Genomic DNA, 21,610 nt, shown 5'->3' with positions numbered 1-21,610 from the left:
TTGTTTGAAACAAATAGCTGTTTTCGGTGCACCAACTGTGTTAACTTATTACTATCTACCAACTGAGTTAACAAATTACTAATCGATTGTTAAAGCACATTCTATCAAACTGCCATTTCAGGCAGCTTCAAAAATGACACCACAAGTAGCACTTACATTTGCTAAAACTTAAGTTGGAAAAAAGAACATCGAAATTTTACACTACGCCCGCGAGTGTAAAGAAGGAAATGAAAAACTCACTAGAGGGGCCAATGGAAGTACCCGCAAATGGATGACTTGCAGCTACAATTACGATTTAATTATGGGATTAAAAATGGCAATACCATCATATTATTCTAACGTTAATCATAAAAGTATCAACAAGCCCCGTGCCTAATCATATGAATGTACAATTTATTGCAAATTCGGCTTATGGCACGCACACCAATTCATATATACATATCATTACTTATTTCATTGGAGATATGATCATTCACCGAGCTATTACATAAATTTGATACTCTAAGTATATGGCTTAAGTAGGAATGATACTTCATTTGATAAAAGTCGATATCAACTTGCAATACAATACAACATGCTAATAAACCAGCAAATGGTTAGCTTGTAAGCGTCTCTGTATTTATCCTCCAGGATCCCTTTAGCTATCTCTATTACACAAGATGAGAAATTTCGGTTGATTTGACCTTTGTATGCTGTGCTGTAAATTTAAAAAAAACTGGAATTCAAATTGTTCAGAAGAAGAAACTTTCCAAACTCTGTCAAACTTTGAATCTTTTCTTGGCTAATTTTTGAATGGATATCACTAATTGGATGAATATTTTCAGTCTTTAGTTTCAAAATACTTCAGCCAGAGAGATAGTTAACAAGATCCACCATTTCAAAAATTATGGGCATGCGTTTATGTTAAAGCTCCGTTAGAAAACTCAATTTGACGAGTCACAGAAACTTTCTGATTCACAAAGAAGCTGCTATTACATTGATTGAAATGCTTGATTTTGAGAATTGAAGTCAAATTTCTAGAGAATTCCTATACAAAATTTACAACCAACCTTCGCTACAAGCTACTAAATTCAGATACACCAGAGAGAATCCTTCTATTGAATAGGATAGAACTACAAAAACGTCGGAATATATTCGTGTAAAGTTTTTGAGGATCTTTGCCCAAATGATTTGGTGTTCATTGGACACTCATGTGACCACATCTTATGTAGTTTAGAACACGACTGCACCCTGGCTATCCACTCGAATGTCACTAGTCCCAGTGACGTCATCGTTCTCCTTGCGGGCTAAATTGAGCACCTCGGAGGGAAGAGGGATGTTGAACACGTGACCCCACGAATTCAACTCACTGATGACGTCAAAATCAATCGAGCTGTTGTCTGTATACAAAATTAATATTGGATCTACTTAACAACCTCAACCCCTGAAAATTCGCTGCAAGTAATCTACTTCACAACCCCCCTTTCTTGAAAGGGGGCGGGAGATTGTTGAGTATATCCCTTATATTTCGTACATAAACTTTAAAGAGTTTCAGAAACTCAAAATCATCCGTTCTCGTTGCCCAAAAAAAAACAAAAAATTCACCCAGAGGCTATTTCTTAAGCATAAGTGAAACAGCGGTTCTATAACATCCCCTTAATTCAGAAAAAAAAACTGTTTGAAAAATTCCGATTCTAAGGAACTCAGATATAGAGTCAATTTTGGAAAAATGAGAAGAAAGACCCGCTGCATCTTTGCATTTCAGATAAGAGCTCATAAAAAACATAGATTTTCTACCTTCAAATGCTTCGTCTGGTTTGCTCGTGCCCGCATCTTCTACAACTGCAGTGGCAAACACTCTTCCCTCTTTCACAGCATCAGTCATAGAATAGCTGAACAAATTAATCTTTCACAGCATCAGTCATAGCATAGCTGAACAATTTAATCATTAACCCCAGACAAATTTTTCAAAATAATTGGAAGTTCAATATAATGGGAAGTCTCAAGCGAACAAAGCGCGAAAGCAAAACGTGTATTAGCTAATTGAACCATAAATATAGAGATTCGAGTGCTCCGCTTTGTTGCCCGCTTCGCTTATAAAGGTAACATAACGAACTATACATAAATTTTACAGAAAGTATTTAACCAGATCTTTAAAAACATAGCCAACAGACAGATGGAAAAGAGTCGATGAACGCAAGTAAACTAAAAAAAAACTGACTTGTTTTTTTCTTCAAATCTCCACTTTCGAATTTCGATCACGCTTTTCTTGACATTTATACTTTCGCTATTCGATAGTTCAGTTTGCCTACCTTTTTAAAAAAGGAAAATAAGTGAAGGAAATCAAAAATAATGGAAAAAAAACTAAAAAAACAGTGCATCCTATATAAGTAACTTTACTTCGCTCAATGACCTTTAAAAACAAACCAAATTTGGTTCCAAATCAGATGCTTTCTGATACTTCAAAAACTCTCGAATCTGATTGGTTGAAATTTATCACCTGTTGTCCAATACTCCGTACACCGCTTGACTGACAGCTGCCACACTGGCTACTGATCCGGAGGAAGAAGCGGCCAGGTGAGTCTTGCAGAGGTTTTCTGGCTCGAATGCAATCAGGGGAGCCAGTGTGTTGGCAGGTCGCTTGTTGGCTGACATCTCATTGACTGACCCGCTCTAAATCAGGATTAGAATTCTTCTCAGAAAAGGCCATGAACGAATATCAGAATCTTTGATTTCTAAGAACTTTTGATCAATAATTTAAATATTTAGTTTAAGTGAATTGTGTGAAAATGGGAATTGGAAGGCTATAAGTCTCAATATAAATCGCTCTCCCATCTACTTCAAATCAAAAATGGGAAAAAGAATTATATTATAGCCTACCGCTACGCTCAACTAGGATTCCATTAATAATTGGTTTCAACGGTAGCTCCCACATGGAATAGTTCTGAACTGGCATAAAAATTTAAAAAAATTCTTGTGTGACAATCAAATCTTAACAAAAAAAACTTAACGAAAGATTTGAGGTGATAGTACAAATAAACTGAATAACTTAGCCAACAGACAGTTGGATAAGAGTACCTGAACGCAAGGAAACAAAAAGCACTGATTTATAATTGAAAAAAACTTCAATTTTCAAAGTTCACAGTAAAAATGGCCTTAATGCTCTTTGAATTTCAAGATAAATATATTACTGACTCTTTTTTGATGAAAATAACTGAATTCGAGAAAACTGGATCAATAAGTAATTTTGTTTATTCCGCTGAGAATTTTTAATGACTCTTTCGAAACGAGAATTTGTTCAGGTTTTTAGCGCCATTTCCACTTTCATCCTTGTTGAGTGAAACTTACGTAACTTTTATCAGATGCATTTGAATTGCAGTCATAAAGTGCATATATTCCTAACTACATTCATAAAAACCTTAGTATGTATGAATGCACGTCGCACGTCTTGGGTTATTAGAGCAATTTAAGACTTTTTCCTGAAAAAAAACTCCAAAAAATCGCCAAGACCTATATAACAGTCTTCACCACGTTCAGACTCTTCATTCTATCATCTATGCTCGAGAAACAAAACGCTGTTTGTTGATTTTTTGTGACAGTGTTGAAATTTCGTTTGTCCGTAAATGTTTTCATTGCGTTCAGAAAACTGAATAAATTGTCACCTTAAAAATCAAACTAAGTTAGTTTTCTGAACACAACAAAAAATAAATCATCTGACACTTGAAATTTCAACACAATCACACAAAACTTACAAAGAGAGATTTGTAAAAACGACTAAATCTTAATCAAATAGCAGCTATGCAATCGGTATGGTTCTTTGTGGCCTTTCAATAAGAGAGAAATCCACATTTTTAGATGTTTCTACTTCACTAAAGTATAGAATGACCTAGAGATTACTCTTTAAGTAGATGATATTGGACGATCAGCAAGACCAAGTGCATTGCATTTCAAATCGGTTCGCAAAATAATTCACATACTCAAGGCCGATCAGAACATTTCTCAGAATATAATGGGTAGAGTCTAACTGGACACATCTTGTGACCTTCGTCTATCATCTCCATATTCATGTTGATTTCTTCATTTATGAAAAATATTTATGAATATATTTTTCAATTGATGAATGTAATGATTTGATAAATGGAGAAGCAAATTCTTTATTTCTTTCTTTCCATCATTTTCAAAACGCTACTACAGCAGCACTGCAGTTTGGAGTAACAGCTCCTTTAATAAAAAAAATTGCGCTTGGAAGACCATTTCTTAGTCAGAGACAACGCCTGAGATGTTTGCTTGGGATTTTGCGCGAACTCAGGATATGTGATTGAAAAAAAGTTCTCTAATGCGATGAATGTCGCTTCCCTCTAAACTCAGACGAAAGGCGATGTCTGAATTACAAGTTTCAATTTATCGGAAAAAAAAACTTCCGTGAAACTGATAGATCAGGCGGCAAAGGATTGGTAATATTTTGTAGAATGTCTGAAAATTATCGATCACGACCAATTTTCGTAAACGGAACATTGAATGCTGCCGCATATTACGATTCAATTATTGCCTTTTTTGCGGGATACTCCAAGAATTGTAGCAATTCAGCAAGATAAGGCTCAATGACACTCGGTCCGATTGACATCACAATTTCTAGTGAAGAATGCAGTTCCAGTGTTGCCTTGCCTTTTTGTAGTCATGACCTCACCCCTATTGAGCATGCGTGGGATATTGTGAAACGTAAAACTCGGCACACAAATTGGTACCTTTGGTACACTGAATTATTTTGGCATGCAAAACTTTGGACATTGAAGTTATGAAAAACTGGATCAAATCTATGTGCCATACGTGAATTTATGTATTGAATTTCGGTGATGCCATTCTGGTTATTAGTTGTTAGATTTTCGTTGTTAATTCTCAATTGAAAAGCAAAATAGTTTATCAATTTGTTACTTTTTTCTCAGTATACATTTTGATCCTGAAAATGATAGTTTCAAACTTCTGCATTTAGTTTTTTTTCACTGTCATGAAAAATGGTTGCAAGTCGAAAAACTTTAGGCTATTTTAAACTATCAACGCGAGAATATTTAGTGAGCTTAATATTTATTAAGTCCCTAATTCCCGATTTTTTCACGACTCGTCAAATGACAAAAACGGACATTTCCAGACACATAGTTAAGCGACAAGTGATTGAAGTCAATCATTGATTTCCTTGAGGATAGTAGAGATCATTGACTTTTTACCTTACAAATATTGTTTTCATTAAAGTAAAAAGTAGTTCGAAATATCAGATAAGAAAGACTTTACAATATACAATTGAGATTTTGAAGTACAATATACACTTGAGATTATCAATTAATTCATAATTGTATTTGCATTTCTCTGCATGAAAAACCGAGAGAACAAATTTCAGAGAAAAGAGCAGACTTACAATATTTGAACCTGAACAAGCAATTATTCAGATGTACAGAAATCTATGCTTGACGAAAAAATGAAATAAAACAGAATAATCAAAACTAAAAAAAAAAAAATTCCTTACCCCCGGAGCGTCAAAAGCCGCTGCATAGTTATTGTAGAAATATCCATCGTCCGACAAAATATAAGAGCCGAAAGGTGAATTGAGTGACGTCACTATGACAGCCACATCTCCAAGGTCGTTCATGACAACAACACCCACTCCTGAAACGTGAACAGACATTCAAAAAACCACAACCATGCTATTGAGGCAAAGAAAAAAGTTCGGCCACAGGTATATTCAATTAATATTTCATCATTACATATAACGAAACCATTGATCTTCCCCTTTCATCATTCTTATCAAGCTTATAAACATAAAAAGAGACCAATGGGCGGGTGGATCGATTTAATTTTGAGCAAAATTTTGTTATATTTCAAAACTTTTTTTACATCGACAAAATTGATTTTGAGAGCTGAGAGCTCTCACAAATCATTAAAAAGATACTATTTTGACCAAAATTTCTCCCTTGCAGTCAACGCGTCATTTCTTGACGGTTGGTCGGCCAAAATTTGAAGGTTGGTCGGCCAAAAATGAATATCTCAAAATAGTGCAAAGGGGGCGTAGGAATCCCAGAGGGGGTCGTCGTATCCCCCACCCTACACTAGGCCCGCTACCGAAAGAGACGAAACGATTTTTCCAAGATATCTAATTGCAAGTTAATGCAAATTAAATAGCATGTTTTACGCAAAAGCGAAGCTTGCTTCGCAAGCACTAGCGAGAACACGTTAAAAAGCAGCTCTATAAAATTCAATGAGAAAAAGTAGAAAAAAGCCTGAACTTAGTAAAAACTCGGCTACGTCTTGCATTCGACCTGCGACCTAGAGATTATGAGTCTCAAGCACTAACCAGTGAGCTACGGACGCTTAGTTAATCACAAACACTAGCCACAACTAAAGCAGGGAACAGTTGCTACGAAATTTCAAATGCTACAGATCGTGATTATAGCAAAAGTGCCACCAAATAAGTGAACAATTTCAATGAAAAATTTTATTTGCGAGTTAGATTTAAAAAACAGAAGGTTCGTACTATTACACTACGCAGCCCCAAGTGTAAGCAAGGATAGCAGATTTATGTGCAATTGGAACAGAAAGTTCCAACAATTCTTTAAAGTCCTTTTTGAAAATTGCGTCTTAATAGTATTAGTAACTAGACAAATCTGACCAAATTTTTGCTCATAAAACAGATAGAAAAAAAAACAAAAAGCAACATTAGAAACTACAAAAAAAAACTTTTCCCCCGGAAACTTTCGATTTTTATTTCAATTTTATTCCTAGGAATCTAGGAAGGCGCTGATAAAAGCTTCCAAAAAGAGAATTACTGCAGTTAAACAAAGTTTTCACGAGATAACTTGATTTATCAGCTGCCTACTTGATGCCTATTTTAGCCTATAATGAGCCTGCTCGCTCGCTTTATTCGCTCGTAATTTGACTAAAAATCATAAGACCGGTTATTCTCGACAATGAGAGAATTTTTTTAAGTCATTCCAGTCTGAAAGGGCTTCTTTACGTTATATCGACCAGAATCTTAGACCAGTTTTTCTCGACACTAAGAGAAAATATTCAAAATTTTTATGTCATTCGATACTGAAAGGTTTCTTTACAATATTTTATCACTTGACCCATTCCGATGATTATTTGTGGCACCTGACTTTGCTTGGAAGAAACGAAAAAAACACACCGAAGACAAAAACACACCGAAGACACACCGACTTGCAGTGGTCGGAAGAATCAAACTAAAGCATTCAGCTTGAAAAACGATATTACGCTGATGCCTCTTTGATCCATTCTCTGAAGCCGAACTGTTTTGCATACGTTCAATTTATCGGCAAATTTATGTTTAGAAAAAATTGGCTCAGACTCAAACGATTAATATGGCCATCCGACAGAAAGAAAAGTGTCAACGAACTCAGATGTGGCTGACTTATTTTTAAAAATCGATGTTTCCTAGCTGAACAAACATTTTTTCTCGACATGCGCGCTATCGCTATTCAAGAGCATTATTTGAATTGAATTTCAAAAAAACCCACAGTCATAATGGAAAACGAAAACTGAGCGCAAAGGACTGATTTTTTCCTTAAACAATAAAAAAAATCGCTCTTTCATAAAAACTTCATAAAGATTAGCCGGTTGCTGAGCAGTTAATTCTGAATATTCTGAGCACAGTAACTGAGTGAAATCTTTAAATGAAGAAGCTTTGAATAAAACGTAACGCTTGATTACATACAAAGACTGTAAAAATAGCCAACAGACAGTTGGAAAAAAGCAATGTGAAAGCAAGAAAACGGAAAAAATTGAATTCATTTTTGAAAAAAAAATAACTTTCGAATTTCAATAACAATTTACGAATTTTTGATAAAAATTAATCCTCGTTTGAGAAAACTGGATCAAAAGGTTCAATATTTATTCCGCTGTGAAATCCAAAAACAAAACTCCAGTTTTGATTGAAATTAGAAGTACTTGAATATCTCTCGTGTCATTTCGGAGAGCGCAACTTACCTGGTTTTTAAAGAAGAATTTGAATTGAACTCAAGAAATACAAAGGTTTTTAAAGAAGAATCTGAATTGAACATGTGTGCATTCATAAAACATAGAGGCGAAGCTGAGCTTCGCACCACTTGCAATACAACAATTATAGGATGAGCGCACCATGGCGCTAAAAAACGAGTAAGCAGAACTTCGAACAATGTTACTATTGAAGAAGGAAGTGGAAAAACGATAAAATTAAAAAACAAAAGAGCATTTTTATCGTGTTTGAATTTATTTGAGTTTTCGAAGAGATCCAAGTTTGTTTGAATTTTAGCGGTTAAAAACTGGTGTCTGAGTTATAAGCCGACGATCCGACAAATTGGTGTAAACACCCTGACAGAATTGAAGCCGACATCCGATAAGCTGAAACTTTAGTGAGAAAAAAACATACCACGATAGATATATCAAAAGCGTATACGAAATACATTAGAGACCTGCTAAAGCTGGAAGTACTTGTTTGAGATTTTCTAAGAACACGTACTGATACCAAAACGGTCACTATGAGAAATTGAAACGAGCAAAAATTGTACAATTCACAAAATGATGGCTTATTTTCAACTAAAAAATAGGTCAAAAAACTATTACTCTGAAAATTACTGAAACATTAAAATCTTGAAAGTCAGGAAGCAGAGAATAGAACCAAATTAAGCGTTATGATACCATATTAAGCATTATGATACCATTATTTTGTCGCCTCAGATTTAGGAATGTAGTTTTATTGAACAAAAGTCTAAAAATTTTTTTGAAAAAAGATTTAAAAAAACGAAACTTGGACTTCTCCGAGGGCCATAACTTCTGCTGTAAGAACATTTGGGCGTAAATGCTAATGCATGCAGGGGAGCTTTCCACGTCTCGTTCTCACTATTGAACCGAAAATCTCAGATTTAGGATGGTAGTTTTTGAGAAAAGTCAAGTTTGAAACAACGGTCCAAAAATCAAAGTTTTGAATTTTCTGAGGGCCATTAATTTTGTATTAAAAACTTTGGGAAAAGTCGCTAATGCAGGGTAGCTTCATCAACATGCTCCATCCATTGAACCCATAATCTTCATATTTGTGTGGGTAGTTTTCGATAAAAGTTAAGTTTCAAAAAACTGTTAAAAAATCTAAAGTTTGACTTTTCCGAGGGACATAAAATTTGAGCGTCAAAAAATGTGGGCATAATTGCTAATGCAGGAGAGCTTCTCGCGACTCGTTCTTTCTATTGAATCCAAAATCTCAAATTTGGTAGGGGAGTTTTTGAGAAAACATGGGTCAAAAATTCCACCCAAACTTTTTTCAGAATTTCTGTAGAAAGTAAAGTGAAGGTAAAAACAGGCTAGGGGATTATGAAGGCACGGGAGAAGGGGAGGACTCACCAAAAAACCCGAATCCGAACAATTCCATATGTCTTTATCAAACAGGAACTAGATAATTTGGAAACCAAACCGGCAAAGCTTGACAACCAAGAAGCCGAAAAATCATCAGCAGAACTCTTCATTATACATACAAAAGTTTGTTTAGTACCCAGTAATTGAATTTGAATTTTCATGAAATTGAGAATATCAGTATAATTTATACAACTGATTTTGTTAAACTAGTTGATAACTAGAAAAAAAAGTATAATTCCGATTCGATAACGCTTGCTAATCGCAAGCGTAAACTTTGTATTAATGCACTTCATAAATTATTATAGCATTTCAAGACTTTTCCTTCTAAGAAACAACAATAATCAGCAAGACCTTTATACGAGTATTCACAACGTTCATCGACATTAAGCTAAAACCAAAACTGCAAAAAAAATTGACCGTGCCTATTTTCGAAAAGAAAAAACATCGTTCATTGACAGTTAAAATAGAAACATAGCCAACAGAAATTCGTTAAACTGTCAATGAAGTCAGAAAACAAAACACGTTAAACGACTCAAGAGTCTTTGATGGCCATCACTTTTTAAATAAAATATGAGTAACAAAAATTGAAATATAGGCTCCGCTTTCGAAATTGAAAGTCAATCACATTTTTGTTGCATTTCCGCTTTCTTAGTTGGAGAGCATAATTTAACTTCCTTTAAGCGAATCAGTTTGAATTGCATTTAAAAAAATCGAACAGCAAAATATAAGTCAGTATTATAAGTCAAATCGCGAAAAAATGTCGAACTTGAGCGCGATCAAATTTCAAGAGCTTTTCCTGAAAAAAAAGTCTTCAATTGGTTCATTGATACTCACAAAGCGAATCACAGCCAGAACATTGTCGCTCAATTTCCATCTTACAATAACAGAACAAAAGTCAAACTGACCTGAAGAATCTTCATCTACAGGCGAAGTTGCAGGTGAGTCTGATAATGAAACAGTTAGTTCATCAGGCAAACATTTGTCCTGGTATTCGGATGCGATTGGATTGTAGACGGAGGAGGCTGGAATGAGACTGTCGAGGCTTCCGGCATTCGAAGCACTGAAACGACAACTGATCTAACTTTTCAGAAAAATACGCGATGTTTGAAACGATCTTCAGCAAATAATTTTACGGAGAGTGTGAGAAACTGCAAAAGAGCCCATTTTCGAAAAATAGAAAATGCTAACTAGAAAGGTAAATGTTCTTTAATGTCCTGCCGTCTTTATTTTACTTTTTGCGCCGTTTAAAATAAGGTGAAATTAACGCGGACTCTTCCCCCTTCTCCAGGGATTTCAACCGCTTCACCATCCACAGGGTCACCCCTTTGATACTATTTTACGACATTCATTTTCAACTGATCCATCCTAGAATTTTTCTAAAGGCGCCGAAAAACGGTCATCGTAATTTTAGAAAAAAATTTAAAGTCCCCCGCTCCAGAAAACGCTAGATCCACCCCTGCTTTCACCGTCAGTTAAGCTATAGCAAATGGTCTAAAAGTCCTTTGAAGTTTCCCTTCAGATCGCGATCGCCTCGAGATGACATCAACTAAAATTATCTCCATTTGATTTTTCTAGGGTCAGATTAAAGGGATAGAATGGGGCTAGAAAGGGATACAAAGGCAACAGGAAATTGAGCATACGGGAAAATTGGACTTTATTAAAAAAAACAGGGAAATTTCCGGTACCCGTGAATAATGTTTAACAACTTTAACATATGCTTTTTAGCTTATTATAATTTCATTTTGTAGCAGCATGTAAGTTGTTGAAAAAAAAAGATTTTACAAGGGGTAGGAAAATCTGAAAAAAAAATATTTAAGTGGACAGCATTGGATTCAACTCTCACCTTGTCATCGTTTCTACCACTTCGCCATTGCCCTCCACATCTGCAACGTACATCTGCTGGCTGGATGTGAACTTAAGTGCCTCCAACAATTGATGATACTTCTGTGTACTGTCATCCATGTCACTCTTCGAAGTCTCAATCAGCATGCGAAGGGTGGACAGAAGAGCCGGACCAGAGGAGGGTGAAGGTGAGGTGAACATATCGTACTCTGAGACGAAAAAAGAACTTATCTAAAAAAGGGCTTCTCTCCTGTTCTCCTTTTTTTTTTCTAAAATTGGATTTATAAAAGAACATTTGAAATTATTTTTCGATGGTCGAAACAATAATTAAACGTGTAGGCAACAAGTGATCTTTTTTACATAAAAGTGCCGTATGAACATTTATTAAGGAATTTCTTGTGATTTTGAGAGGTGCATATAAAGTCAGTGAATCTTATAAAGTCAGTGAAATATTCGGGGCTTTCTTCCACTTTCGCCGCCATTCGAATTTCATTTTCAAATTTTAATTTAAGTTGTAGATAATATTGCTATGAATCTTTGCGAGGATAAAAGTTCGTTATTCAGCATTTATTTTTTCTTAATCATTGAAAGTATTCTAATAATCGATATTTTGCAATTTAGGATGCAATGCAAAGTGGAGAAGAGCCAAGAGAAGATGTGACTGCAAACTAACTCGGGTTCTGGAACGAAGCCTTGGTAGCTCCAGTCATTTCCACCTTGTAAGACTCCAGGTCCTCCGATTTCAGCTGACTCACTTCGTCAGTGATGATGTGAGACTGGAGACCCAGGAAAGAAGAGTCTGGATTTTTGGCCAACTTACGCAGCAGCTTCTCTAAAGGTGCATTAGCCAGTTCCTGAAACAAGAATGACCTTTTTTTCAACTAGATAGTTCATTGCATCAAAAACTGTCCAAGCCCTAATCATACTGAAATATCATAAGTAAATTCAGTTTAGAGTCTTAAAGAACACTTGTTGAAAAAAAAACTAAATATCTTAACTTCAATCCATGGAGTAAACAAAAGTTGGAGTTAATAATTCCCGTTTGAAAAGTTAAAAATGCCAGTTTGACAAGTCTGAAAAAGCCATCTGTCTTCAAGTTTCAAAATACAGTGAATTCATTTTGCACAGATGCGAAGTTCTACTTCGCATACACATGCAAAAATATGACCGATAACGCTACTGGGGAAAAATGAATGAGTAAAACTTTGAGTCTACAAAACTTCTTAAGTGACACACGCCAATTATGAGTCTACACAATTGCTAAGTGCAGGCCAATTAAGACGCATTAGCAGTACCAATAAATTTTAAAAAAAAAGAAATTTACCAACATACCTGCCTCAATTTATAGAGCGGACGCATTTAAACTAGTTTACGAAAAAGGTCAATAAAAACATCCGGCCCTGCCCAGGTTCGAACCCTCTTATTTTGCTGCTGGTCTCCTTCCCTACCTCTACCCTACAGCTCCATGATGCCTTGAAGCTAAAGTGCTAAGGTAATATTATAGTCTGTGTTAATATCCTTCGCATTGTCTGTACTTAATAGCTGGTTATTGATCAAAATGAACTCTTTCAAAATAAACACATTTTGTCACAACAATATTTGCGAATTAGCTTGGAAAAAAAGAGAGTTCATGCTAAAACACAAGCTTTGCTTGTGTAAAAAAGGAAGTCGAGTTAATTTCGTGAATATATCAAACAGAAAAAAAATCATTTCAAATCAAAATATAGCCAATTAACAGACAGTTGCAAAAATATCAATGAACTCAAGTTAACCGAAAAAATGGACTTTTTTTAAGTAAGTTTCAACTTTCCAGAAAAAAAATTTATCTGGTTATATCTCCAACCTAAGAGGGTTCAAATTATTTTGCACAATTTGTAAATTCTTTCCTGTTCGCATACAAAATTAAAATAAATTTGAAAAAAAAATTAAGTCAAAACGCGAAAATCAAACTAACCTGAAAAAGCCACTTTAACCAAAAAAACTACTTTCAACTCATCTTTTGACACTTAAAAACATAGCCAACAGACAGTTTGAAATGAGTCAATGAACGCAAGAAAAAATCATGATTTATTCTTAAAAAATTTCACTTTTCCGAATTTGGGAGAAAAAATGTCCTATAACAATCACTATGAATTTCAAGATGAATTTATTATTGACTTTTAAAACCCAATTTAATACCAAATTTCACACAGAGGCGAAACTGCAGAGCAAGAAAACGGAACAAGATTAGGCTTTAAAATGCACAAACAAAAATTTTTGCATGCAATAAGGTAGAACGTAATGAGCCAAATTTTTATAATTTATGGATTTAAAAATCCTCGCAAAGCATATCGAGTTGTATCATTTCTGAAATGGGAGTGTAAAACTGAGACGAAGCGGAGCTTCAAATCACTTGCGAAGCCACAAAATAGAATTGCAAGCCAGCAGATAGAAAAAAAGGAGAGCCACTTAGTCCAAAAAAAAAACAATTAAAAAACTTTAAAATGTTGTCGGAATGATATTCTATTGCGGTGTTTTCGAAAGCCATTTTCAAAAACTTTTCCGTTTGCAGAGATATATTCGACGGCATTTAATGACAGTTCGAAAAACAATTATCAAGCGAAAATAAAAATGTTGTCATGAACGAAAAAAACTTTCAGCAAAAAAAAACAAAAAAAGGAAAATAGACGAAATCAAGATTAGTAGAATTACCAAATGCAGGAGTAAATGAAAACATAGAAAGCAACTGCACTGGAAACTGCAAAAAATCTAAGATGTGGCAACTAAGCCGACAAAACAGAAGCAGACAAATAATAAGCCGATAATTTTTTCGAAACAGAAGCGTAAATACTGTTGTATGAAACAAATAGCTCTTATTCGACTCAATCGATGAATTAAAACAGCATCAATTGAGTTAAGTTATTAGTTTTGAAATGTCAAAGCACATGCAATTAAATAGCCATTTCACCCTCCTAAATAAAAAGTGCAATTTATTTATTTTACTTTTATTTGTGCGTTAGCTTGGAAAAAAGTTACATCGCTATCACACTACGCTACGATCGAGCAAACACAAATTAACCCAATTTGACGCACAGAGGCGAAGCTGCGCTTCGCAAACACTTGCGAGAACACGACCAAAAAGCAGCTATATCAAGTGAAATAAGAAGAAGTAGAAATAAACCTCGAATTAGCAAAAACTCAGCTACGTGTAAGATTCGAATCTCCGACCTTGCTATTTTGTCTCACGCACTAACCAATCAGCCACGGATGCTTAAATTCCTCCAAAACTAGTCACTAATAACGAAGTTACATATGCTAATAAACTGCCAACTCGATGCCGCAAAAGGGACCCCAAATACAAAGAGACACAATTTTGCATGTAATAAATTGGAAAGAATAAAGCCCATTTTTGCTTAATTTAGGCCTTTCAAAAAAAATTGCGAGATACAATGAGTTGGAAAATTTCTGAAGTGGGGCTTTTTATCATTGTACTGCTGTTTGAAACAAAGAACTTTTTGTCGGTTCATTTGATGAATTGAAAATGCATCAACTGTGTTAACTTTTTACTAATCAAACGTTTAAGCAATTAAGACATTATACTGGTACAGCAGCATATCGTTCAAAATGCCACCAATAGTAGCACTTTTCTTTGCGACTTAGGTTCGTACCGCACTAAAAAAAACAATCACAATCTACATAAGAGTCTCACTACGTTCATTAACCTCTTTAAAAATTGCAGAGAGAATATGCCATTAAAAAGAAAATGATGTCAATTAAAAACACTAACATTTTGTGGGATCTGTTCAAAGATACGCTTCGGTATCCATATGGTGCCTTGTAGAAAAATTACCATATGTTCAGCATATGCGAAATTTTATCTAGTAACGAAATTCCCCCTTTTCTAATAGGGGGCGAGGGAATTTCGTAACTAATGCCGAATAGAGTCATAGAGATCCTACATCTCCTGTAACTTCATTATTACTATTATTATTATTAAGAGCTTGATATATATTTTTCTGCTTCACCCGTATTTGGACAATCACAACTAACCGTGGGCACGGATCCATTTGGCGTGAGGAACAATTCCTCGAAGGACGCAGTCCTGTATTCTTCCGGCACCTTCTTTATCGCCGCATCTGAACAGAAAAAATGCTATGATACTAACTATCCATGTAACTATCTATCAGTGTTCTAACGAATTTATAATTATTATTTGATGAACAGGCACGAAAAATATCACAATAGTTCAATGATAACACATAAATAACTTACCAAGAAATCATTCGACCTCCGAAAAAAAAATAAAATGAAAAATATCCCAACAGATAAGAATTCTACGGGACTACGCAAAGTTCAATTTATCGACAACTCCATAAGCGCTATTGTAGAGGAAGGACGGCTAAGATAAATTAACATTATGACGATGCATTTAATGCTGATTTATGACTTCATTGCTGATATATATGCATTTTTAGATCGCTGGTATGGCCCTATCCAGCTTGTGCACTAACCGTAACTAAACGGAAGGGCCCCTTTTGTAATTTAGTTTTTTTTTATGTTAGAATGATATAATTGTGATGATAGCGCATATTTGGGAGCTGTCTCACGTAAAACATGGCTCTTGAATATAAATAAACGATGATTTTGTCTGAACAAACCCACATTTTCACAAAAATGTTGTGGCTTTTCTCGAAAAATTTGGCACCAATTTTTGCGTTTCTTTTTCTGATTTCCAAAATTTTGGCTTTTTGGCACTGACTCCTGGTCTCAGTCCTTTCTCGACCAAAATTGACCAAATGTTGTTGGCTGATAAGTATAAAGCTGGTTCAATTTTTTTTCGAAGCTCTTGAGACGCAAACGGAAATTTTTTGCAATCAAATAAATATAGTTTTCGTCTCTTTCGGTAGTTTTTAGTTTTTTTGGTCGACCCATTTTTTTGGCATTTCTCCAAAAAATCCCACGCTGTAGATTTATCCACGAGAACTTTATTTTTTTCGCTACTTTATGAAAATTATAACTTAAAGCGAAAACTCTAAAACATGGAAATTTTCAAACAGCGAAAATAAGCCCATAAAAAATGTAGCAATATTTTTGTTTGGTTTTTAAATTTTATTTTATTGTTGAATGAGGTAGAAATCTGTAAAAAGCGTTAAGTTAAGTTTGAATGATGAGAGTTTTTTTAGTTTATATTAACGCCTTGTTAAACCATCACTACAGGCTTACATACAACTTAAATAATGACTAAAATTAAAGATGACGTTATGCACAATGCACTAAACTTAAAATGACGTCATACACTTACCTAATGATGAGGTCACAGTGTATTCCTTGGCCACATCAGCTGCAGTGTGCATCAACTCAGCCCACTTCTCCTCCCCATAGTCCTCATGTGCACGCTTCAAGCCAGACAGAAATCCCGGAACCAGAATCTCATCCTGCCCCTGTAAGACACAAGTAATCTGGATTATTATACCTTCTTTATCGGTGAAATTACTATCCACGCTTCAGCTGAAATTTTGCACTCTTTAAACTAGGGAGAGATCAGTTTTTTTGCGAAGAACGGTTGGGTTCCACGAAAAAAAATTATGGTAAAAAATTAGTATCCCGTTTGTAATACAATTGCTCTTGCAAGTGATATTACTATGCTATGCAAAACTGGGACCCATGCAAACCACACTCACGCCAAATTGCAATATTAGATAACCTATTCGCAATTGCAATTCAATTTATCCTGCCCTTAAAATTAAACCGAAAGGGATATGAAATTTTTCAGTTGCTTAAACTTCAAAACATGCGATATGCTTTGGAAAAACCTTGTCTCGTGTCATATCTTAAACTTCAAATAAGTAAATAAAAAATTGCTCAATGTACCAGTAGCACATTCTCCATTCTATCTGTGGCCTAAATAGCACTCCAAGCACGTGCATATTGATAGCGGATGTATTTCCATTTTGATGTGAAAAAATTCAACTGAGAGCCCAATCGCCTATCATTAAAAATATATATAGTCTATCTCAACGTAATTTTTGTATCACGAGGAATTTTTGCGGGATAACATAGGAAACTTACCCTGTCGTTGTTATCTGCCGAGTAGTAAGCGATATCATTGGGCGCCTCAGGCATGAAGTCATACGACACGACCTTCTTCTCTTCCTTGACCAACATGTATCCACCACTGTTAAACAAAAAACAACAGTTTTCTAAATAATTTCTTAATTGAAAACATATATATCATTGGTTAAATCTTTTTAATGTCATCCGTAAACATACAGTAGTTTGAAGAATTAAGGGATCTCTTTAACTTTTCAGGCGGGGTGGGGTTGAGAATCGTAAATAGGTACAAAATTCACAAATGCTTAACCGTTGAATTAGTTCATTATGGGATGTCAGTTCGATACTAGTTACCAGGGGGATAATTAAAAAGATTCGAATTACGCGCAAATTTAGGTTTTTACTCTTTCAAGTGCGTTTTTGCTAGGACTATTTGGGACAACATTGAAAACAATTTCATCGATCTAAGGCAATGAATCTGAGCGCCTCAGTAAAACTACACTAACAGACTGAAAAAAAATTCATGTTTTGATGTCAAAAATGCCTGTGTTTAAAGACCACGTTGGAATTCCTTCTTGAAGGCGCCTTTGGCGCCAATATACTCAAGTGAGAGGTGAGCGTGCGCCGAAAAAAGTAATTTTTTGGTCATATTTCAAAAAAAAGCCTAAAAACGCTTTTTTTGAAAATTGGGTCGGAATTGGGTCTTACTGTTTGGGATGGCTAAAAAAGATTGTTAAAAATATCACTTTCAGTTTGTCTTATAATTTAGATGTTGTCTTATGCATATCATTTTCAGGAATACAAGCCAAGTGGGACAATTGAATAATAAACATTTCCTTTCAAATTTGTCTAACCATATTTAGCCAGTTGTGAGGTGATATTTATTAATTTTATGTGATGCTAGCAAAACAATTTAGCTCACCCTCCGGGTCCTGATCGATGGGGCAAGTGGACGGCCATGCAGAGTGATGTCGCAATAGCTCCATCGACGACTGATGCTCCACCTTTCATCAATTTGGCTCCCATCTTAGAGCACGCTGGAATTTCACTTACTACCACTCCATTGGGTTCAACCTAAACACGATTTCAGAACATGCAATTCCTATTTTCTTTGAAGCTGAGCAGCTAAATAACAAATGTCATTCAAGATAGAGCATCATTAAGAGAAAAATGGTCAAGGTGTTTGTGCCGGTACGTATTTATAATGTTTTTATATTGGGCAGATTCAGGTCATTTCATTATAAAATTAATCAATCACCAAATTGTCTTAAGAAAGTCGAACCATATGGAAAAATATTTATCAATTAGCGGGGGCACTTCCATATACGACAGTGCACATGTTGAGCAGGGCCATTTTAACGATACCAAAATCCATCAGCAAAAAGATTATTTACTCAATTAGTCAGGTATTAAAGCATCGGCCGCCCTATCATCGATGAAATGCAATTGAATGAATTTACATTTCCAGCATCCATATGGATAAATTTAGAGCCACTAAAAATGAAGGAGGGAATTAAGCTAAAGGGATCCGTAGAACGAAATTTGATATTTACTTACAGCTTGACTTCCCATTATAATGTCTATTATGAGTGCAAGCGTGACAATTGCAGCGAGTAAGCCCGATCCAGCGACAAGTACTGTCTTTCCATGGACATCCATGAAACTTTTTGGTCTAGTGTCGCGTTCCACGATAGGGTTCAAATTGTAAGCTGTCGACAGCGGCACATCTTCCACGACGTTATTAGGCTTAACGCCATTATCAATATGCTGGATATACTTTTGATCTCTTTCAGGGATCATTTTGAATCTGACAAAAAAACTGTTTCAAAACTTCGTATCCCGATTAAAGAGATTACTACATTGCAAGGTAAGCTTATTAAATGGGGAAAATATTTTTGAGTGAGAAAAAACGAAGAAAATTTCATGAATGCACCAAAGGCCGATGCGGGGACCGATCGTTTAGCAGAACTACCTTTTAGCATAAAAAGTGAAAAATGAGTCTTCTAGCAGACCAGCGTAATAAAGTGATAGATGATTGATTGACAGACTCAAAAAGAAGGTCAGTCTGGGGCCAAGCTTCCACAATTAAGTGAATTCAATGGTCAGATCCCATGCCAGATGTCGGCCTGATTGCCATGGCACAAGGGTAACGCCGTCTGGTCTTTTGCCGTCATCCCGGTCCAATCCGCGCGGGTCGAGAGTGCTAGTGTAATCACAATGGTTTAGGGCGTTGAAAACAAAATTATTTCCCAGCGCATGTCTCGCGTGTTTACCAGTTCCACGCCGACACACCGGAGCGTGCTGACCGAGTTTGTCAAGAACAGCGCCACATGAACAGGCATGCTCGGAACATACGGGGGCGCCAAGACGGTAGCCAACAGCGATCCTGAAATCTTCAGTGGGGAGGTTAAGATTCAGAGTTCGAGAAGGTAGCGCTCCTTTTTCAACTGATAACTATCAAAAATTGTTATCTAAGCACCGCAGCGAGCCAAATTTGCAGCTCCAAATCCAGAAAAGTTGGATAGTTTTTTCGTAACCGATTTCGACCTATACAAAGCGATAATGTCCTTTCCAAACGGATCAGCAGCAGGTCCTGATAAAATATTTCCTCAAATTTTTAAAGATCTTGTTAGTAAGTCGAATGGCAGTGCAGGACTTAATTTTCTGAAATCGCTTACTAAGCTGATAAACCTCATTGGAGATGGCAAAATACCGGAACCACTAAGACCTTTCTTTTTTGGCGCAAAGCTTATCGCCCTCATAAAAATAGACGGAGGGTTGAGACCGATTGCCATAGGCAACACGCTGAGACGTATCGCGTCTAAATGCGCTGGAAGCAAGGCCCTCTCCGAGCGACAAAATTTTTTCGGAAACGTACAGGTAGGATGCGGTACCAAACGAGGAGCAGAAATAGCTGCGCACTCGTTTCGAAACCTAATTGAACGCGACGACAATCCAAAATGTACTGTTCTTTTAAAACTAGATTTTAAGAATGCCTTTAACTCTTTAAACAGAGGAACAATGCTGAATCATGTTTTTTCAAATCGCCCCGAATTATATAATTACACCCATTGCGCGTATGCTAAACCTAGTTACCTTTTTTACGGAAGCTCTGTCATAATGTCAGAAGACGGAACTCAGCAAGGTGATCCTGAAGCCCCACCCCTTTTTGCGGAAACAATTCATACACTAGTCAAACAGTTGGAGTCGAAAATTAACATCTGGTATTTAGATGATGGGAATTTAGCCGACGACTATAAGGTAGTACTCCGGGACCTTAAAAACATTCTGAAATCGGAACAAATTTACGGCCTGAGCTTAAACACTGAGAAGTGTGAACTTTGTTTTTTGGGACCGACTACTAGTACACAGTATAATTCAATTTTAACACAATTTCGAAAAATATGCCCCAAAATAAAAATAAAAACAAAAGAAGAACTCCTCATTTTAGGATCTCCAATCGGCGAACTTTGCCGAAAAGAATTACTCGACGAAAAAATTAGGGAGCTTGAAAAAATCTCGGATGTCATTGACAAACTAGACGCCCATTATGGTTTTTACCTCCTGAAAAATTGCTTTAGCATGCCAAAACTCCTATATTTTTTGCGTACGAGCCCTTGTTTTTTGCAAAATGATTTTTTGGAACGCTACGATAAATTGCTAAGAAATTCGTTATGCAAGGTCACTAACGTGAAAATGGATGATAACCAGTTTTTACAAGCAGTTCTCCCGGCAGCCAAAGGTGGCTTGGGCGTTTCTTCCGCTCGTCTACTCGCTTTACCCGCTTTCTTAGCCTCAGCAGTAGGAGCGAAAGATGCCTTGAGCGAAATCTTTGGTTTGGAGCATGTGGATGGAACCTATGATGATGCGCTTAAACGGTGGTTTGACCTTGGAAAAATTGAAATGGCTCCGGAAAATTAAATCCAAAAAAATTGGACGGAGCCAATTTTTGACAGCGAAATTGCAGACTTGATTTTACGACTCGAACCAACGGACGTGAAAAGGTTCAACGCGTTCCAAGATAGATTTGGATCCCAATGGTTGAACGTCATCCCCTGCAAAAATTTAAGGTTAAAACTGTCGAACCAACAACTCAGAATTGCGATAGGACTTCGATTAGGATCAAAAATATGCGAACGGCATAAATGCGTGTGCGGAAAAGACGTTACCGAGGATGGTTGGCATGGTCTTTCTTGCCTCAAAAGTGCAGGGAGATTCTCTAGGCATTCAAACCTGAATGCCCTTATAAAGCAGAGTCTATCATCTACTCACATTCCGTCTGTTTTAGAACCACGACACCTCTACAGGACCGATCAGAAGCGACCAGACGGTTTGACGCTCGTTCCATGGGCTGATGGTAAGCAGCTCT

The 21,610-nt window shown here is 36.1% G+C and overlaps 3 protein-coding genes across 3 annotated transcripts in view; 1 reads left to right on the top strand and 2 right to left on the bottom strand.

Moving 5' to 3' along the window:
- The window catches only part of LOC134852940 (uncharacterized), a 343,687-nt gene that overhangs the window by 45,214 nt on the left and 276,863 nt on the right, over positions 1–21,610 (bottom strand). The gene's annotated exons all lie outside the window — the stretch shown is intronic.
- On the bottom strand, positions 676–19,044 carry LOC134852942 (glutathione hydrolase 7-like). The gene is made up of 12 exons (XM_063868817.1): positions 18,799–19,044; positions 18,164–18,315; positions 17,260–17,365; positions 16,493–16,631; positions 15,241–15,326; positions 11,885–12,065; positions 11,213–11,420; positions 10,275–10,429; positions 5,498–5,637; positions 2,480–2,652; positions 1,777–1,871; positions 676–1,379 (listed from the first exon to the last, which is right to left on the bottom strand). The coding sequence occupies exons 1-12, from the start codon at positions 19,039–19,041 to the stop codon at positions 1,213–1,215; spliced, it is 1,845 nt and encodes a 614-aa protein (XP_063724887.1). The 5' UTR covers positions 19,042–19,044; the 3' UTR covers positions 676–1,212.
- Positions 19,114–21,610, top strand: part of LOC134852943 (nicotinamidase-like) — a 484,331-nt gene continuing 481,834 nt past the window's right edge. The window contains exon 1 of the mRNA XM_063868818.1: positions 19,114–19,123. The gene's annotated coding sequence lies outside the window, so the exon portion shown is untranslated. The remainder of the gene's footprint in view (positions 19,124–21,610) is intronic.

Source organism: Symsagittifera roscoffensis, chromosome 8, assembly GCF_963678635.1.
Source record: "Symsagittifera roscoffensis chromosome 8, txSymRosc1.1, whole genome shotgun sequence".
Lineage (NCBI taxonomy): Eukaryota > Metazoa > Xenacoelomorpha > Acoela > Convolutidae > Symsagittifera > Symsagittifera roscoffensis.
This window is presented reverse-complemented; position numbering and strand designations above follow the sequence as displayed.